We start from the raw sequence: 20,117 nt of genomic DNA, 5'->3' as shown, positions 1-20,117 counted from the left end.
AATACAACAAAAATATTAATGGTTAAAAGTGAAAATCCATTTAAATTGTGAGGACTATTAATGCAATTTAGCCTATTTTGAAACTATAAAATGCACTCAAGTGATTGTATAAGCCACTTGAAAAAAAAAAAACACAAAACAAGCACACACCACCATGATGAACTATGAGAATTATGACCCTTCCTATCCTGACCAGCCTGTGGTGGATCTCTACTTTCCGGTATGGGCTAGCCTCCCTGCCTTCCGGTCCAAGCCGGCCTTCGTTTGGGTTGAAGATGGCTCAGCCAATGAGGCCACTTCAACCCTAACATATGGCCAGATGAATGACTCAGTGCAATGCATTGCTTCTCAACTGCTCATCCCACTCCAAAGAGGTGACGCCGTTGTCATCCTATGCTCGCCAGGCCTCGAGCTCGTTGAGACCATTTTCGGGTGCCAACGAGCCGGCCTTTTGAGCGTGCCTGTTTCCCCGCCCGACCCTTCTTTCACTAACCAGAACTTCCACCACCTTATAAGAGCCCTCTCCCAAACAAAGCCTAAAGCTGCCCTAGCTCATTCTACTTACATCACAAGAATTCAGCATTACATATCTTTGCCATCCTCCGATAAAGATCTTGTCCAAAGATTGAAAAATCTTCGATGGATCGCCATAGACGACATCAAAACTAAAGATACAACGTTACAACATTCACCATACAATGGCTGCAGAGCAGAGGACTTGTATTTGGTTCAATACACTTCAGGTGCAACTGGGATCCCAAAGCCGGTGCTTGTCACGGCAGGATCAGCTGCACATAACGTTAGGACAGCGAGAAAGGCCTATGATCTTCACCCGAACAGCGTGATCGTGTCCTGGCTGCCGCAGTACCACGATTGCGGCCTAATGTTTCTGTTGCTAACAATTGTGTCCGGAGCCACATGTGTCTTGACATCGCCCGGCGCATTTGTTAACAGGCCACGGCTTTGGCTCGAGCTTATTTCGAACTTCAACGCCACTTGCACTCCAGTTCCGTCGTTCACATTGCCGCTCGTTGTCAAACGCGGAGGGGTTGACAAAGGAACTTCACCTATAAATCTATGGAGTATGAAAAATCTTATCATTATCAACGAGCCTATTTACCGCGACGCGGTCGAGCAATTTGTCGATGTGTTTAAGCCTTATGGATTAAACCCGTCATCAATTTCTCCATCATATGGCTTGGCAGAGAATTGCACGTTTGTTTCAACTGCGTGGCGATCAGACACGCCATTGCCATCCCACAACAAGCTCCTGCCGAGCGCAAGGCTCAACGAAAATGACGACCAGTTGGAGGACATGAACATTGTGGTAGTAAACGAAGAGACACACGAGGCAGTCGAGGATGGGATCGAAGGAGAGATTTGGGTTTCGTCTCCGAGCAATGCGTCTGGTTACTTAGCCCACCCAAATTTAACTCGTGAAGTTTATTACGGAAGACTTAAGAACAAGTTGAGTCGGCCATTTCTTCGAACTGGCGATAGGGGTGTCGTGAAAGGAGAAGATCGGTATCTTTTCGTGATGGGCCGATGCGTAGACGTGATCAGACTCCCAAACGACGACGTGGGGATGGAAATCCACCCTCATTACGTAGAGACGGTGGCGTATAACAGCAACCCGGGATTTCTGAGAGGTGGGTGTTTGGCGGCGTTTGAGGTTTCGAACACCGTTGTGGTGGTTGCGGAGACGCAGAGGATGGAGAAAAACATTGGAGTTTTGAGGAAAATATGTGACGGAGTGAGAAACGGTGTGGTTATGGAAGAGGGAGTGGAAGTTGGGACGGTGGTTCTGGTGAGAAGTGGGTGTGTGCCTAAAACGACGTCGGGTAAAATACAGAGATGGGCAGCTAAAGATAAGCTGGTTGGCGGGAAAATGGGAGTTTTGATGGAGGTGAGGTTTGGGGATTACGGTGGCTCTGTCTCAAGTTTGGGGGCTGAAGTTGGTGAGAGTGAGGGGAGAGGTGGCGAGAGAGGAGGAGGGGAAGGGTGGGGAAAAGTAGTGGTGGGTGAAGAGAGAGAAGAGATCTTTCTTTCGTTCTCATCAAATGCTTCAATTCGTCCCCCGTTGCAATCTTTTCTGTGAGAGCATATCCTATAAATTAAACCAATAATTATATGTGATTGGAATAAGGTTGATGAGTTTTCTAATAATAATTACTTCATAGTTTTAATGAAATAGTCACACATATTATATTTTGGTCTCGACGTATTAGAATACGATAAATTTACTATACGGCATAGTTTAATAATAACACAACACATACCTTTTTATTATAAAATTTCAACTAATCAAGATACAACTATTACCGTATTTACGAAGAAATGATATCATTTCTATATCATCAATTCAATATAGATCGCATAACATATATATTATAGTATAATATATATTTATTATACTTATATATGCCCCTATTTCTACCGTTCGACAATTACATTTTGGGAATCCTACCATAGCCATGTAAATAAATATATGACATTGAGTGTAATAAAGAAAACTCAAAAAACAATTTTAGTGTTATGTGATGAAAGAAGTCCAAACTTCAGGTCCAATTTTTTTATATAATAAAATTTTAGGATACCACTATATTTATTTTTTTGTTCAACGGGACAGAACTTCATTAAACAAAGTCCAAATAGACAAATTACATTTTACATATTCCTAGAAAAGTATGACAAATAGAAAGAAAAAAAAATCTCCATCAAAGCATGAGTAATGGTTCTTATTTGCAGAATTTACAAAAATAATACATAAAGGAAACACATAAAAGGGCTTCAACCAAAAAATAAAAAGGAAAACTAATGAAAAATGTTTTAAAATTTTGAGTTTTAATGATAAAGACAAAAAAAAGGGTAAAGTGAATAGTATCAGTATTGACTTTTTAGTGTAAAAATATAATTTTTCGTTAAAGTAAACAGTATTAAGAACTTTTCGTTAAAATTTTCAAAATAATAAACCTCAACAGTGGTCCACCCAATAGAAGCGGTCCACCCAATAGAAGCTCAATAGTGGCTAGTAGAAAAAACCGTAGAAGTGTAGGCGATGGTGACAAGTCACAACTGCCTATAAACCAGAGGCGACCAACATCCCACACATCTAATTTCGCACACTAAAATAACAATTGTTTACCCCTAGATTTAACCATATACAGACTTTAAAAGCCGCAAATAATAAAAAAAAGTTAAACCACAAACATACAATATTATAAAATAAAATAAAAAAACTAATAAAAAAGGTTTGAAAACTTTGAGTTTTAATAATAAGAACAAAATAAAGGGTAAAATGAATAGTACTATGATTTTTTAATGTAAAAATATGATTTTTCGTTAAAATAAACAGTACTGGCTTCTTTTCGTTAAAGTTACTTATAAAAAGAACTACCATTCAATTGGAGCAGCCAACCCTCACAATTACATCCATCGCCCAGGGACCATCAAGAACACAGTCCTGACGCTGAAAAATAAGACATGAATTCATAACCAGAGAAAGAGGCGGGACAACGCTCTGTGGGGAAACCAAGGTCTTGGTTTCGCACACCTTCATACTAATAAGCGATGATCTGCTCTCGAGGTGGGTAGCAAACATAAGAGCTCGGTTCGGCTGTTCGGGCATTTTGACTGCAAAAAGAAAGTCTTGAGGACTAGATTTGTAGTATGGGTTAGGGATTTGTGGTTCAATTGGAGCTAAGGGAAATTTGGTGCACAATAACAAGAAATAGGGGTTGTGGCAAATTGAAACGTTACTCATACCTACATATACCGACAATCAGGGATTGTGGCAAACCACTATCTTTGGAGAGATGGGGCATGCCTTCATCTTTGGAGAGTTGGGGCAAGCTACCATCGTGGGAGAGATGGCGCGCAAAACAATACTTAAGGGGATGTGGGAAAGAGAGAGACGAAGAGAGAGGTAGAGGAGGAAACGGGAAGGACCGCCACCTACCAACCAGGCTCAAAGGGAAGAGGTGGCGGCTGGAGCTTTTCTTATTAGAGGATGGAGAGTCGATGAGGATTGCGCTCACCGGAATGCATAGGCGTAGTGACGGAAAACGACATTTACTAGGATACAATTGAATTTAAAACCTTCTACCTACAGATGAAAGATAAATTATTAAAACTGTAGTGTTAAGTGATTACAAAATAGATAGGTTATTACCACAAATAAAATAGAGAGTTTTAACAAAACATTCCGGTACTCTTCACTTTTAACGAAAAATCACATTTTTATCTTTAACTGTCACTATTAATTATACATTTAAAAATAACTTTTCGTTAAAAAAGAAAATTTTTAAATTTTTCGTTAGTTTTTCTGAGATCAATGGTTAATACTTTATGACCCAAATGCCCTTTTAGAAAAATACATCTCATTATCAATTGCATGGACCCCAAGAGGGACAATATCTGTAATTGGGCCTATCAATCTCCCAGGTTGATAGTGATTGGTGGTTATATCAACAATACAATATTATTAAAAATAGTGGGTCGTAGACCCAATTGAACCGTTGAAAAACTAGATGTTACAGCTTTCGTTTGACTGGACGAGTTGGGCTTTTGCGCTTTCCATATCTTTTTGAATCTTTCGGGCCCACAATTGTAGGACCTGTTGCCCCTTTTTTTGTAGGCACAAGACCCTCTTACCTATCGATCAGTGATTCAGTGGAGAAACATGAAACGACGTCGTTGAACTCTCATGCACTTCCCTGTTTGATCAGTGATTCAGTGTCGAGAAACACGAAACGGCGTCGTTGATCTCTTATGTACTTCCCTGAGCTTGGATTATCATCACTTACCCTCACTTTCAGGTGGTATTTCTACCTCTTAGTATGTAGAACAGTAGATGTTAGATTCGACTTCCATACCAAATAATCACCCGTCAATTAATGAAGCTGACATCTACGAGAAGGTTTGGCACCTTGGTGTCGCCTCTTTGCCACCTGAGATTGTAGTAACTTCCAAATATTATGTTGTTAGCATATTAGAACATTACGTGACATAGATTAAAAATGCCATGAGACGGTTTGGTCCATATTCGGTGTGGGCCGTCGCTAAACTTCTTTAAACTTCAAGCGAATGAAGAACTAAGTTTTAAAATGTCATATCTGGTTTTTCACAATCTGTTATTTATAACCTAAAATTCTGTATAATACCTTGCAGATAAATTGATGTGGAGTTATAATTTATGGAGTCATGCTTGCTTGCAGTATGCTTTCATTGGATCTTCTTTTGTCAGTTCGTATTTAAATAATCACACTCCTGACATGCCTAACATAATTGAGTAACGTCCCATTAAATTTGTGAGCCATGGAGGTTAGGTATCCTCAGGTAGTGAAGTAGATGTGTCATCCAAAATGCAGAATCCCAAAAATCTCCTAGTACAATAGTCACGATTAGACATGGTATTATATACATTTATATTATAACACGTAAATTTTAAATTTATTACATATTAATTATGTCAAACACATGTATTAACATGTGAGTCGGTAATTTATTAAAAAAAAATTATCTCAAACCCGAAGGGTATTGTTTCCAAAAGGAAAAATAAATTACATTAAGACATGTAAGATTTCAATTAAACCGCACAATGAGTTAGTTATTATTTGGTATCAAACTCGAGCTCAAGACTTTATACTTATAAAAACATAAGATTTGTGGAGGTACATTCATGGTGGCTTAATTTACTGTATAATAGTAAAGTTACTGTTTTCACTGTTTAGTTTGATTAAGAAAGGAACATATCAATGAGCAGAAAAAGTAGAAGGAACAGATTCCGTGTACATTTTCTCCATTATTTCAGTTCCTTAAAACATATAAGTGCATTAAATTCAAGGTTGAAATTAATTTTTGAAAGGGAAAAAAAAACTTGAATATAATTGGTGGGAAGCTGGATTAAAAAAACAAAACAAAAAACTGATGATCAGTAAAAGCATGTATCTATTAAGTATTGATTAACGTACTTATTTTTTCATCGATAATACATTATTTAATTTAAAATTTTGGTCTCCCGCTTGTTTCTAATCAGTGGATTGCATCCGAGAAAGGAAAGGCAATGCTATTTGCTTTGGTTGGGGCAAGCGTTGTTGTATCAGATCAGAGCGTTGCAGAAGCCCGCACGTTAGCTCTTTTAATTCCTCAGCTCCTTGATGCTTATGAATATGAATCAGACTCACAGAGCTAGTGAGAGACAGTCTGAAATTAAGAGAGAGAGAGAGAGAGAGAGGGGGGAAAACGACAAGACCACTACTGTGGACCATTTTAACAGTACTTTTCACTTTCACCCACTCTCTGTTTAGTTATTCTTGCATGGAATCCTATAACACAATTAGTTAGACATGGAGTATGGTTGCAATTTAAATTTAACTACTGGTTTGGTAGTGAGATGTTTTTATAAAAAAAAATAGGTATAAAAAAAAACTGAGCTCAAAAAAGTATTTTGGTATAAAAAAAAGCTGAGCTTAAAAAAATGTTTGGGTATAAAAAAAATTGAGCTCAAAAACGTGTTTGGTAAACACTTAAAAACAACTTATTTTCATAGTTTTTTGTGAAAAAAAACTGAAATCGTGAATTGACAAAAAAATGAGTTTATTCTCACAGCACAGCAGAAGTAGTTTTTTTTTCAAAGCACATCAATACCAAACCAGTCCTAACTTATGTAATAATGATCTAATTTACTATTGAATGTGAAAATTTATTCGCGTTTGAACTGTCTTTTCGATCATTGTAATTATTTTAGGTAAGTTAATTGTCTGCTTTATAAATGAGCGTATGAAGATTTATTCGCTTCTAAGCTGCCCTTTTCAATTACCATGTTTGCTTGAGGTAACTAGTCAATTATACTGTTTGTATTGTAACGAGAGTATGAAGATTTATTCGCATTTGAGCTACCTTCTCTCGATCATTGTGATTGCTTTAGGTAAGTTATTTGTTTGTACAACATGCAAATAAAGATTTATACGTGTGTTAACTATCTTTTTCGATCACCGTAATTGCTTTAAGTAAGTCAGTTGTTTGTATTATAACAGGAGAATGAAGATTTATTCACATTTGAGCAATCTTTTCAATTACTGTGTTTGTTTTAATTAAATCAGATGTCTGTATTGAAACAGACATAGGAGGATTTATTGGCGTTTGCTTTGCCTTTTTTGATCACTGTGGTTTGTTGAGGTAAGTTAAATGTTCGTATTATAACATTTGTATGAAACTTAATTCACATTCGATATTTGCAATTGTTTCATGTAAGTTAATTGTCTGCACTATAATATATGTAGCTAATGTCTAATTTATCCTCACATTGTTACTTGCACGTTAATTATGTCCTGGAAAAAATGGTCAAGACTAAGTCTTTATCCTTAAATTCGAACGATTAGTAAACTACAAGCTTTAATTGTTTCAATTCAAGAAATAATGATTTAATTTCTTTACAATTTCAACAAATGTAGCACGTGAAGTGCACATCCCTGGTGTTTTCATCATTTGAGTTATTTGTATGTTTTCAAACCTATTTTTTGTCTCATTGCTTAAACGTGAAGATCTATTCGTGTTTGAGCTGCTTTATCGATCACAGTAATTGTTTCAGATAAATCATTTGTTTGTATTATAATCTATTCAATTGAAAAGTGCTAACATTTAAACATCCCAAAATTCCAATTTACCCTCGCATTGTCAATCTCACGAAAACTACATAGACTACAAAGTATAACTTTGCTCAAACCATGCATTCAACAACTCAAAAGTCTCAAATCATGATTTGACTAATGAATTAGTAGTATCCTAATCCTTGTGGCCTACCAATGGTGTTGAACCTAATTAAGTAAAAGTTAATTAGTCTTCTTAGTATGTGTTTTATTAAGGAAACAATAAGCAAAAAGTGACGAATATCAAAGCCAAGTTTACGTCCCTTCAAGGGGTAGCTGGAAATGGGCAATTTTGGGTCATTTAAGAGGTGAAGTGTGTTGAGATAAGAAATGGAAAAAAAGGGGCAATAATGGAAGAGGGGGGAAGGGGTTGTGGTGTAAGGGTTAGGCCCCACTGTGGCAGGGCGTGGGGAGGTCTGAACATGACGTTGTCGGTTGTTTTGTAATCTGCAAACTTGCAAAGAGAGAGAGCCAGTGTGAGCAGTGTAGTACACTACGCACACCTCCTCCCTCTCACTCTCTCTCTCTCTCTCTCTCTCTCTCTCTCTCTCTCTATTTTTACTTGCTATACTAGTTGCTTTGGTTGTACTCTTATCCTTCCCGCTGGCCTCACCACAAGCAACCAACCTGTCTCTTGTTGGAAGCACAGAAGCACAAAAGCACCAACATCTCAACGGACCCAGCTCAAACCCAGCATATTCCCAGCTCTCTCTCTCTCTCTCTCTCTCTCTAAAACCATAGAGATGTTCAAGCAGTCATGCTGAAGATGCTGTTGCAGCTGTTTGTTTCTATCTCTCTTTTTCTTACAAACTGTGAGCGTTTCATCTCTCTCTCTCTCTCTCTCTCTCTCTCTCTCTCTCTCTCTCCATAAAAGCTGTGTTTTTGGCAAGAACTGTTGAAAATTACGACATGGCCAGGTTTTGGTGGGATTAGCACCCTAATATTTAGTCTAAGTTGGAGACGAGAAATATACATTCTAGGAACACGATGGATATACATTTAGAGTTTCAGCTACATAGCTATATATATAGCTTCTAATTTTGTCATATATTTGAAACATTTTTCTTCCTTTTTGTGTTTTTGTTTTTGTTTATTTTCGAACAGCAGAGATTAATTAACAGAAGGACTTGGAACCCCAAGAAAGTACACAAATACTGGTTTGAGATCAACGAGACGATGATGCTTTTGTGACAGCTTTTGGTATTAAATAATTGAAGATTGTGTGCTTTTGTGACAGAATATCAAAAAATCCATGGATTTTAGAGCTCAAGATAACGAAATGAGGACGTCAGGCTCGCTAAGCTATGCTCATTTAAGTGCCAAAGAGTCATCGCCGTCGTCAGCGGCAGCAGCACCAGCAGCAGATCACCAGCAAAAGAGAAGACTTGGGATTCACAATGGCACTGGAAGTTACGGTTCTGCCACTGCTCCTCATCACCAGCACCAAACCCTAGACAACCACAACCCAGCTGCTCTCCCGTTGCAGCCGTTGATCCGCGACCCAGATCCGGATCGTGCCCTATCCGGCACCCCGGTGGCCCCACACGGAGCCAGACTCAGTGGCAGTGGTGGTGGTGGTGGGCCCAAGTCTTTGGGAAAAGTTGTTAGGTACAGAGAGTGCCTCAAGAACCACGCGGCGAACATTGGTGGTAATGTGTTCGACGGCTGCGGAGAGTTCATGCCGAGCGGCGAAGAGGGGACGCTGGAGGCTTTGAAATGCGCCGCGTGCGACTGCCACCGCAACTTCCACCGCAAGGAGGTGGACGGGGAGACGGCGGCTTTCAGTCCCGGGTCGAGAAGGTCGAGCATAATGCTGACTCCACTTCAACTTCCGCCGCCGCTGCCTTCGCCTTCCTCGGCTTTGCACCATCATCATCACCACCATCAGAAGTACTCGATGCCTCCGATTGTTCAGCCGGTGAACATGGCGTTCGGTAGCGGCGGAGGAGGGACGGAGAGTTCGAGCGAGGATCTGAATGCTTTTGAGGGTGGAGCGGTGCCGCCGTTTGCTTTGTCGAAGAAGCGGTTTCGAACAAAGTTTACGGTGGAGCAGAAGGAGAGAATGATGGAGTTTGCGGAGAGGGTTGGGTGGAGAATTCAGAAGCAGGATGAGGAGGAGGTGGAGAGGTTTTGTGCGGAGGTGGGAGTGAAGAGGCAGGTGCTTAGGGTTTGGATGCACAACAACAAAAACACCATTAAGAAGCAGGGTGACGTCACTGCTACTACTAATGCCATTGCTACAGGTCTGTCTTTTGACAATGTGGAGGGAGAAGGTGGGGAGGGAGCGGCAGCAGCTGAAGATTAAGTGGAGATTAAGAGTAGTGATTAAGATTATGAGAGTTAATTAAGTGAGATTTGTATAAACATGAGAGAGGCTTAGGCTCCTAGCTTTAGCTAGATCAGATATTTGCATGATTATGATTGTTTGTCAGTAGTGAAGGGAGGACTTTGTTATTGCTTTTAGTATTCAGCTTTAATTTCTTATTTAGTAATATCTTGTATTAGTTTTGCCATGCCCTGGAATTGTGATGGAGATAAAGTTGGATAAAGGGTGCCAGGAACTCAAAACATCTCCGTATTTTGATTCTACTTGACCTCACGCTGATTTCATTTCATGTGACTTGATCTCACTTTGGTTTTGTATAATGCATGTGAAAGCTGCTTTAATCGGTCAACTTTACCAAAAGTTTCTCTCCTTTAAATGAAGAAAATTTTGTAGTTCTGGAATATCTTAAATTTTAGAGTTATCAACTGTAAAGACCGTATCTAAGAGTCAAAAACCTTAGAGCATAAGATACTCCATGACATAATAAAATTTGAGACTTTGAAGGAAGGAAAATGAAGTGTGTAAAACTTCACGTGAGTATGCTACGAGTCTGTATACTTCGATTGGCCTCACACTAATTTTATATCTAATCTGACTTATTTCATGATAATTTCATCTAATGTGAAAATTGGCTTAACCAACCATTTTTACCAAAAGGTTTTCTCAACGTGATGAGGCTTTGAAGGGAAGGATATGAAGTGTGTAACTCGACATGAGTATTCTGACAAAAAAATGAAGAAATAAAAACATGACATGAGTATGTTCATGCCATGTTTTTGTTTTGTGGTCGAAGTCTCGAAGACATAAGTACGCTATGAGTCTACATTTTCTTGAAACTTTAGCATGTTGACCTTGACTGGGCTTAATTGGGCCTTCCATCGATTTCCATAAGTCCAAGTCCAATATGAGTTTAGAGATTGATGCCCAAAATGTGTAATCCTTCAAAATATTAACATTAAAATACATTCAAAAGAGTTACATGTGAGAGAGATATTTTAGTGTATGAGAAATATAGCCAGGTATACCAAGTATAATTGATTGGAAGTAAAAAAAATTTCCGCATGTTCTTAGTCTTAGAATGAATACTATTACTATCACACACCAATCCCAACATATATCTAGGATCGACACATGGCATCACCAAGTATCTGTATATCTAACATATCCCGTCTCCAGGATATGTACCAAATACACTCAAGCCTCGAATTGCGTATTGATTTTTCGTATACATTATGGCTACATCTAACCTCCTCGTTAGATTGCCTACGTACCCTTAATAGGGATCAAACTATTCGTAGTTCACCATTCATTACACTTCGACGTTTATCACAGTACGTTCAAATCGAAAAACATAGTCTTCCTCAATCAATTATTAGAACTTAACAAGCATGAAATTACTAGGTTCAGGGCTACACAACAAACCCACATGACATTCAAGGTTTTCATTCCATCCATCATATAAATCACTATGTTTTCAACATGATACCTCCATCCACGATATGTAGGGCTGGAAAAAAATCCCAAAAATTCCAAACCAAACCGAAAAAATCCCGATCCCAAACCAAAATTCCTGAAATTTTCGGTATGTTATAAGGAACCAAACCGATATTTTCGGTACAGGAATTGGTTTTGCATCTTCATTTTTTCGGTATTCCCATACCGAACCAAAAATAAATATTATATATATATATTTTAATTATAAAAGAATTATTTGAACCGTTGATTGTTTTGGACTTAATCTATGCCGTTGGTTTGTTTTTAGGTCAGTATGCTGCATACGGCATACCATTTCACTTTCACAGTCCACTTCACTTCAGTTCACTTCCCTTCCATTTCTATCGAATAGCCGAGCGGCCGAGCCCTCCTCATCTCATCTCTGATCTCTCCATTACCGAGCCAGCGAGCCCTCATCTCATTTATCTCTCTTTCTCTCTCTCTGTGAAGAATTCCGGCTAGCCACCGGCCACCGCCACATCTGACTCTCCAGCCTTCCTTCACCACACAGCCACCTGTACGCCACCTTTCTCTGTCGCGACGATCTCTCTCTGGGGAACTCTCCATCCAGCACTGAGTTCGAATCTCTGTCATCCCAAATTAGGTAATTAATTTAATTTAGTGTTTTGAAATCTAATTTCTGTCTTCCTTTTGAAATTTAACTTAGGGTTTGGAATTAATTTTGTTTATTATTCCCCGATTTTTTTTCTTCAGTTTTTCTGTATTATTCAGCGAAAGATTCAATTTCCAACTGGGTTCTCAAATTCGTGAGCTTTTTATCAAAAGGTACGTTTTTGTTCGATAAAGTTCATTATTTGAGTATGTGAGTTCGAATTTACGGCATTTGGGAGTTCGAATCATTGTGTATTGCCATTTGGGTATACTGTATGTGGGTGTGAATCTGTATGTGTGAGTTCGAATTTGAGTTCGAATCTGTATGTGGTGTGGCCCTGTGGGTGTGAATCTGAACGGATTGATTTCAGTGCATAAATTTTCAATTTTGTTATCACATTTCTGAACTATCAAAGGTTAACTCAATGGTTGTAAGCACCAAAGGGAAAAATGGTTAAGTGAACATTGTTCGCTCAGTCTTTCCGTCAAACACCTTGGGTTCAATTTCATTTTCTGGAATGCAGAATAACAGACTTGAAGTTTAGATTGAATTGCTCCTATTAGTTAAGCAAAGCACAAATATGCCCAATCATCTGCATTTTTTTCTTTTTTTAATTGTTATTGCAACATTTACTAGTTCACATCTAACTGGGTTCTTTTCATTACTAGTTCACATCTAACTGGGTTCCTTTCATTACTAGTTCACATCTAACTGGGTTCTTTTCATTCTTACACGCCTAATTTTTATTTTTAGTTTTTTAAACAATATCTGGGAACTTCTCTTACTTTTAAGTTTAACTGATTGCAGTGCTATGTGGGTATTAGAAAACGAAGACTAGGTTTCTCTGTGATATTCTATGTAGTATGTTTATTTCTAGTCTACACTGGTTCTTGGGAAATTCTGCAGAGAACTATTTGTTTCGTGAGCAATCATCCCTGTAATAACTAATTTTTAGCAAAATGCGTGCTTACATTTGCTAAATTTTGGACATGATGCACTGATGTTTTGTTTTTTAGCCTTATCAAACATTGTTTTGTTGCAGGCAGAGATAGCCAGACAAGAAGCTAGGGGCCGAAGAGGCCAACAATCTTCATAAACTTTAAGCTTTGCTTTTTTGGCTTTTGGTTTGTAACTTAATTATTTTGAAACTTTGTCTCATAACTAATTTTTTTGCTTTTGGGTTTGTTACTTTATTTATTTTAAGACCTTTGCTTGTAACTAATTTTTTTTGCTTTTGGATTTGTCACTTAATTTATTTTTATTGCATGCATGTGTAGTAGAAATTGAATAGGCAGATTAAGGATGCTATTGTGCACAGATTTCAAATTGGCAGATTTGTGTAGATTCAAATTTTAGTGTAACAACAAATTGGGTAGATTGGCAGCCTGCCCAAAAGCCCAAATTTTCAATATACAAGGTTGAATTTTAGCCCAAAAGCATAATATGTTAAATTTAGTCCAAAACCCCAAAAGCCCAAAACTATTTCGGGATTCCCGATTTGTCCCAAAATCCCGAAAATATTTTGGGATTTCCGAAAATTGGGATTCCCGAAAAATTGGTTTGGGATCGGTATTGAAATTGGGATTCCCGAAAATTTTGGTTTGGGAATCGGGACAAGTGTTTTGATTCGGTATCCCATACCGAACCACCCCTAACGATATGTAACACATCAAATAACCAATGAAGCACAATATTTTTCTCAAGCCACATTGATCAACTAAAATAATCATAATAATAACAATCATATCCAACGTCAATCCACAATCCCATCAATTAATCAATTCATGAATCAAAGATGCATGATTTTAGCATTTAACTACATTAATCAATCAATGCGATAACATATCATTTCATGAATTTAATTAAAAAACTCTATATAATTCCCTACTTGGATTATGAGTAACAACATGGTAAATCTAATTTATATTCACAAGGTCTATTGTGGATAATTCTCATTCACTCGAATCTAGGGTTCTAGACTAACCTTTTGGAAATATGCAAGAGTAAGGATTCCGGACCACTCAACGAAATCTAACCACATCGGGCTCTGGACTACTCAACAGAACCAAAATATCAAGCGGTTTCTAGTAATCTACCCAGATCTGTCGCATGTAAAATCAGTGCCTACATCATGAGAAAGCTGCACTGGTCAAATCATAACTTGGTTAAGCTGCAAAACTCGGGTGAGTGACAATAATACAAGTATGTGATAATCAATAAAAAGAAAGATCATCGATCACAGTTTATAAACCTCAAATATAATTTTGTAATTATGAAAACATAATCAAGTCTCTAAAAACTCCAAAGGAGTCACCCAGACATCCAACGGCTTTTCCAATTCAAACCACAAAGATTCTCAAAAACTATCGTTCATAAATACACTAAAATCTAGGGCTAGAGGGATGTAATTCGGCCGAAGCCTACATAAGTAACCAAACAAGAAGTGGCCCCCTATAGTGGATTAACCAAGCAAAGCCACCCCTAAGTAACCATGTAGGTAGTGACCCCTCATAGCATATTAACCAAGCAGAGTCACTCCTATGAATCTGTTAGGTAGTGATCACCCATCACGGATTAACCAAGCATGATCACCCCTAAGTATGTATGGCCATAAGGATCGCCCATCGCGAATTAACTAAACACGATCCATAAATAATATGGTCCCCCATTGTGGATTAACCATGCAGAGTCACACCTACAGAACTGTTAGGCAGTGATCACCCATCGCGAATTAACCAAGCATGATCATTCATAAGTATACATGGCCATAAAGATCGCTCATCGCGGATTAACCAAGCGCGATCCATAAATAGTATGGTCCCCTATCGCGGATTAACCAAGTAGGACAATCCATGTACCACTGCTACATGGTGCAGACTCGGTGTCACCTAACCCCGTGACACTAGGGTAACGGTCATCTACTAGCCCTCAGTTTAACAAGCATTTCAATATGCACTTCAAATCACTTTTTCACAAATATTTCCAATCCATGAATCAAATCACATTTAATAAAAATAGATCGATGCCCAATTATAAAAATCATATTTTAACGGGAAACACATTTAAAAAACCAAGTCATATCCACAAATGATACTAATATAAGAAAACAAGGTAATAACCAAGGAAGAAAATATCGGTAATATCAGAAATATCGGTAGTCCGAAAACACGGAAATATCGATGGAAATATCGGGATAATATCGATATCGATAAAAATTACATGGAAACCACGGAAATTGTAAGAAAAATTTGGAAATTTTTATTGAAACTTTGCAGGATGTTTATTTAGTCAATTATCTATTAGTTTATCACAAAAAATTGGAAGGAAATGCATTGCATGATGGATTTAACTGATTTAAGTTGATTATATAGCGAGCTGGCAAACATTGTGAGTGTAGAAAATATATAATAATTAATGAAAGAAGTTTAAACACACCATAATCATTTATATATAATGAATTAGTACAATATTTTACACTTTATACATTGCATGGTAAGATACATGAGTGACTAAGTACCACATAGAGTTCCTATGAGGTTCAAAATTTTCACTATCTTCATCATCACTATGTGTAGAGTAAATGTATTGTGAAGAGTAGTTAGCAACCATGGCAATGGCTTTCAAGAACCGAAACCCAAAAGTCAATAGGAAACCGAATACTTCGGTATTTTTCGGGATTTCAGGATTACCAAACAAATGGGATTTGGAAACCAATCCCATATCGAAAATTTCGGTATTTTTCGGGATGGTTTTGGTTTGGGACTTTTTCGGTTTGGTTTGGGATTTTCGGGAATTTTTTCCAACCATACATGTAAGTGACCAAATAAAAAATAGAAAAATTAAAAACCACATGCCATTGACTAAGTAATTAATTGACACAATTTAAAATATAATACCACAAAAAATTTGGAATATGTGCAAATTTGTTTCTTGCAAAAAGAATTCAAAACAAAACCATATATATAAATAGTTTAGCATGTTTTCACAAAAACGTAAGTGGTATAGTGGTCAAGTCGCTGAAGGAGTTAGATGGGAGGGGTTCGCATCCCTTTATGTGCATGTTTGAGACTTTTCAGAAATTTTCAAATATTTTTAGGTTCATCTCGCGATATTATATAATATCGCGATATTATCGCGATATATTAACGATAATTAAAAAAATACTCACGAAATATTTTTATATGAAAAAAACGATAATATCGGCGAAATATCGCCGATATTATCGATTTTTAAATCTATGGTAATAACCATATCGCATTTATTAAAGTCACTCACTGAGATAAGTTAGCAAAGCCTTACTGAGTCTCTAGTAATACTAATTTTAGTAATTCAAATGATTCAAGACCTATTGACCAAAAGTCAACTCTCAGTTAACGGTGGAGTTCACACCCTAGTAATTTAATTCGAAAGATCTGCACATCGTATTTCAGACCCGTAACTCCCTAGGATGCACATTAAGCTCCTAGAACAATGTACTAAAATCTCATCACGATCAGACGGTCGAATCTCTGCCAATCACTAATTCAAGTGACGGTTAACAATTAGTTTTACAAACTTAAAAATCCAATTTGGGAAGATCCGTACGTCGGATTCCCAATCTGTGAGTTCCTACCATCCTCAAATATTATGTAATATTACATATTTAAGTTTGGTGCTGATCAACGGTCGGGGTCAACCCGTAGCGGCCAACTAAGCAGTTAACTATGAAACTATATTAAAACATCAGAATTTCACTAGACAAATGTCAAATAAAGAATCAGGGTATCACAATTAGCCTAGGATGGTCAGGTGGGGTCTCGGCCCACGTGCTGCTGCATGCGGCAGCCGATCGACTCGATTCACTGGAAAATCCAACTAATTCCAAAAACTACCAAAATTCACAAAATTGTAGATCTCAATTATTAGAGCAAGTTTCATACATGTGATCAAGGCCAATTTGGCCGGGAAAAGCCCCAATTTCACTCAAACCCGCCGAAAACCCTTGAGTTTGGTTGTTCTTGATTCGACTCCAAAACAGCTTTGACGCCCCGACCAATGTGCGTGATTTGTTCTTGAGGTTGATGTGAGTCTATTGGTGATGGTGGTTGTCGGAGTTAGCTTTTGGATTGACGGATCGCCACCATGGAACCATCGCACCCACCGGTGCGATTTTCACGAATTCAAGGCCAAATTCACCAATTTTTTGGGTGAAATTGGTAAAGGGAAGGTCGTAGAGTGTTTCCAAGGTGGTTTTTTGACGTGATTCACAGGAAAAATCTACGAAAAACCCTCGGAGAAGGCAAAGAAAATCGGGTCGGATTGCGGGTCGAATGGAGGGAACTGGGTCGGCCGGTTCTCCCCTCCCCTCCTTTCCCTCATTTACTCTCTTCCCATTGGATCACCCTTTTCCCCTTTCATTCCTGATTGGTCCTGTCTCTCCTTTTGTATCCCGCATCTCTTCTTTCTCCCATCTCTCTTGTTGCCATCTGGCAGCTTCTAATCTTCTTCTTTCTTTTTTCTTTTATTTTCTTTGTCTTTCTTTCTTTCTTTTCTAATTGGTCCCCTTCCAAATTAATGGGAACCCCAATAATCTTAAATTCATATTTTATTTAAGAAACTTCTAACGTCCGTAACTTCTCCTTCCTCGTCTCGATTCACGAACAGCCTTCGCCTACGCGCTCGTAATGTCAGGCTAAATTAAAAAACATAAAGAGTGACCCTTGAAGGTCTACGGATTATAAATGATTATTTTTCAAAAGTTCAACTTTGTACTTAAGTAATTAAAATATAAAATTAATTTAAATCCTCGAAAAAATAGTATAAAATCTCAATAATACAAATACGTAGATTATAACAATGAAATCTAAGAGCGGGATTTCACAATTACCTCAACTAATTGTCAATGTCTTTGAAATTCCAAATCAAATTTTCAATGGAACGAGCCCCATAGCAAAAAAATTTGTAACTAAATTGGTTAATAGTGGTACCCATATTAGATTTGATTCTGCCAATTATTATTATCTGTTACATTAAAAACAAAGCTGGGTGCAAAAATTGTATAAATATGATTTAATTACAACATATTATTGAATCTCTTATTTTACAAAGAATATACAGAAATCTACCATTTCACAAGCAAAAGCCATCAGATATCCATGGGCCACATTTCTTATTTCTACGTATACAAACCATCGGATATTCCACCTCATCAATAAGATTAAACGAGGCAAATCTTGGTCCACAAAAAACAAAGTAATTACAACCGTAAAATTATGACAACCAGATTACCCTGATTCCGGTGTCTTTGAGCTGTGATCATGGTCGTCCGATCCCAAACCCACATCACTAGAAACTAAACATGAGTTAATACACACTCAATCTAATAAATTTGACAATGTAAATAAAAACAGTAAACCACAAAAAAAAAAAAGCGATGACTTACTGGAATTTGTCCTTAAACCAATCACCCCATGTTGATGTTGTCTCCTTTGCTTCCTTCAAGGCATCCGAAGCAGATTCAGACATGCTCTCGGCCGCACCCTTGGCAGTTTCCATGAAATTGTCATCACCCAACACCGCATGGACTGAAATAAGCAACACCAGTGAGAGAATCAACACGAACGCGATCTTTGCCATTTTTTGTTTTGTTGTTTTTTGTAGTTTCTCTAAGCAAATAGTTAAGAAAACACAATTTATTTATTTAGAACTTAAAATCAGGATTGAAATGGTGTTTTATTTATAGGCTAAGGGTGACGGATCCTGGGGCCTATATTTGGTCAATGCTTAGGGTGAAAATGATCAGGAATGCTATATATATAGAGTCTAAAATTGAATTGCCGTTGCTATATATAACAGAAAAGGTCCTTTATTAGGAGTAGCATGTAAGAAAACCGATAAGTTCGAGTGTGGTATGGTTAATTTGATTTGTGAACGAATTAAACGAGTGAAAGCGAACCGTATATTCATTGCAAGTAATTTATACGAGATGTTATTTATTCATTAAATTATAAATGTGCATTTACATTTAAATCCTATTAAAACGGTTTAGCTAGGGAGATCGTTTGCTGAGAGAGATTTTTCATTGTGGTAGGAATACGATCTGCTACACCAAATATCATTATATAAGTCGTTGGATACTTGAAATAAAATTTCAACCCCTTGTATTATGACATTTGTGTACTAGACCATGTTCTCGATATACTAAAAAATTTATCTGTGTGGTGCTGATAGCCAGGTAAGATGATACGTGGGTCATACACAAAACATATATATCTTTGGGCCTAGCCCTCTCGGTCCCAACTAATGTGCTCAAATAAGTCCAACTACTTTTCACTTAGCTCCCAAAAATATTTAATTCGTCGCTATTAATCAACTGGGGATGTAGCTCAGATGGTAGAGCGCTCGCTTAGCATGCGAGAGGTACGGGGATCGATACCCCGCATCTCCATTTCCAATTTTTCAGCTTTTTAAACAAAGTATACGACAATAACAACGTTGTCGTTTCTTCGATATCATTTATTTAAAATTTTCAAGCCAAAGATACACGGCCTCGATCGCTTTATCTATTAACTAACAACCAAATCGACGGTGCATGTGCATATTTTCAGACTAGTCGTACGGATAGCGCCAATTGTTCTTATTTCCAAAACCAAAACGATAAATTTTCCCGCCTTTTTTGAACCGATCTGATCGTCTCTCTCTTAAAACGAAACAAGATCGAGTCGACAATTTGGATCAAGCTGCACTATATATTGCATTTCATCTTTGAAATTTCAAGATCGAGTCGGCGAGGTGGATCAAACAACTCTGTGATCATGATCGTCGGTCATCTGAGTCACTTCTTACATCATGCCGGAACAAATTCGATTTAATTTCTCGATCGCATGCGTTTCCGTCTCCAAAGTAGCAGAGGTTAGTGGACAACACTTTGATATTGTTGCCGATCATGCATTTCATTAGTGATATGATTTACATGATCTGTTATTCAGTCCATTTGTTAATTTGAGATTTTGAATCACCTACAATCTGATCGATGAATTGCTTCACCGGTAACATT

The 20,117-nt window shown here is 37.7% G+C and overlaps 2 protein-coding genes, 1 long non-coding RNA gene and 1 other non-coding gene across 7 annotated transcripts; 3 read left to right on the top strand and 1 right to left on the bottom strand.

The window, feature by feature from the left end:
• The first annotated feature begins 154 nt into the window (after positions 1–154).
• On the top strand, positions 155–2,098 carry LOC103450577 (uncharacterized). Its single transcript, XM_008389942.4, has one exon. The coding sequence runs from the start codon at positions 155–157 to the stop codon at positions 2,096–2,098; it is 1,944 nt and encodes a 647-aa protein (XP_008388164.4).
• Positions 2,099–8,116: 6,018 nt separating this feature from the next.
• Positions 8,117–10,198, top strand: LOC103420943 (zinc-finger homeodomain protein 2-like). 4 transcript variants are annotated; one of them, XM_029095036.2, is made up of 3 exons: positions 8,128–8,461; positions 8,754–8,806; positions 8,887–10,198. In XM_029095036.2, exon 3 carries the CDS (start codon positions 8,902–8,904, stop codon positions 9,952–9,954), a length of 1,053 nt encoding a protein of 350 aa, XP_028950869.1. In that variant the 5' UTR covers positions 8,128–8,461; positions 8,754–8,806; positions 8,887–8,901; the 3' UTR covers positions 9,955–10,198. The 4 variants fall into 4 exon arrangements, with proteins under 4 accessions (XP_028950867.1, XP_070669757.1, XP_028950869.1 ...); XM_029095034.2 differs by lacking the exon at positions 8,754–8,806 and having other exon boundaries at positions 8,117–8,461; XM_070813656.1 differs by having other exon boundaries at positions 8,123–8,461; positions 8,757–10,198.
• A 7,905-nt stretch (positions 10,199–18,103) lies between these two features.
• Positions 18,104–18,770, bottom strand: LOC139192150 (uncharacterized). The gene is made up of 2 exons (XR_011576024.1): positions 18,504–18,770; positions 18,104–18,413 (listed from the first exon to the last, which is right to left on the bottom strand). It is a non-coding gene; the product is annotated as an uncharacterized lncRNA (long non-coding RNA).
• Positions 18,771–19,435: 665 nt separating this feature from the next.
• On the top strand, positions 19,436–19,508 carry TRNAA-AGC (transfer RNA alanine (anticodon AGC)). The gene has a single exon. It is a non-coding gene; the product is annotated as a tRNA-Ala (tRNA).
• The last annotated feature ends 609 nt before the right edge of the window (positions 19,509–20,117 follow it).

The sequence above is a fragment of the Malus domestica genome, chromosome 15 (genome assembly GCF_042453785.1).
Source record: "Malus domestica chromosome 15, GDT2T_hap1".
Lineage (NCBI taxonomy): Eukaryota > Viridiplantae > Streptophyta > Magnoliopsida > Rosales > Rosaceae > Malus > Malus domestica.
Note: the sequence above shows the minus strand (reverse complement) of the source record. Positions and strands in the feature narration are given on the sequence as shown.

Bases quoted from the DNA above. Each gene is read 5' to 3' on its own strand.
- LOC103420943 (XM_029095034.2), top strand. From the start codon at position 8,902: ATGGATTTTAGAGCTCAAGATAACGAAATGAGGACGTCAGGCTCGCTA.
- LOC103450577 (XM_008389942.4), top strand. From the start codon at position 155: ATGATGAACTATGAGAATTATGACCCTTCCTATCCTGACCAGCCTGTG.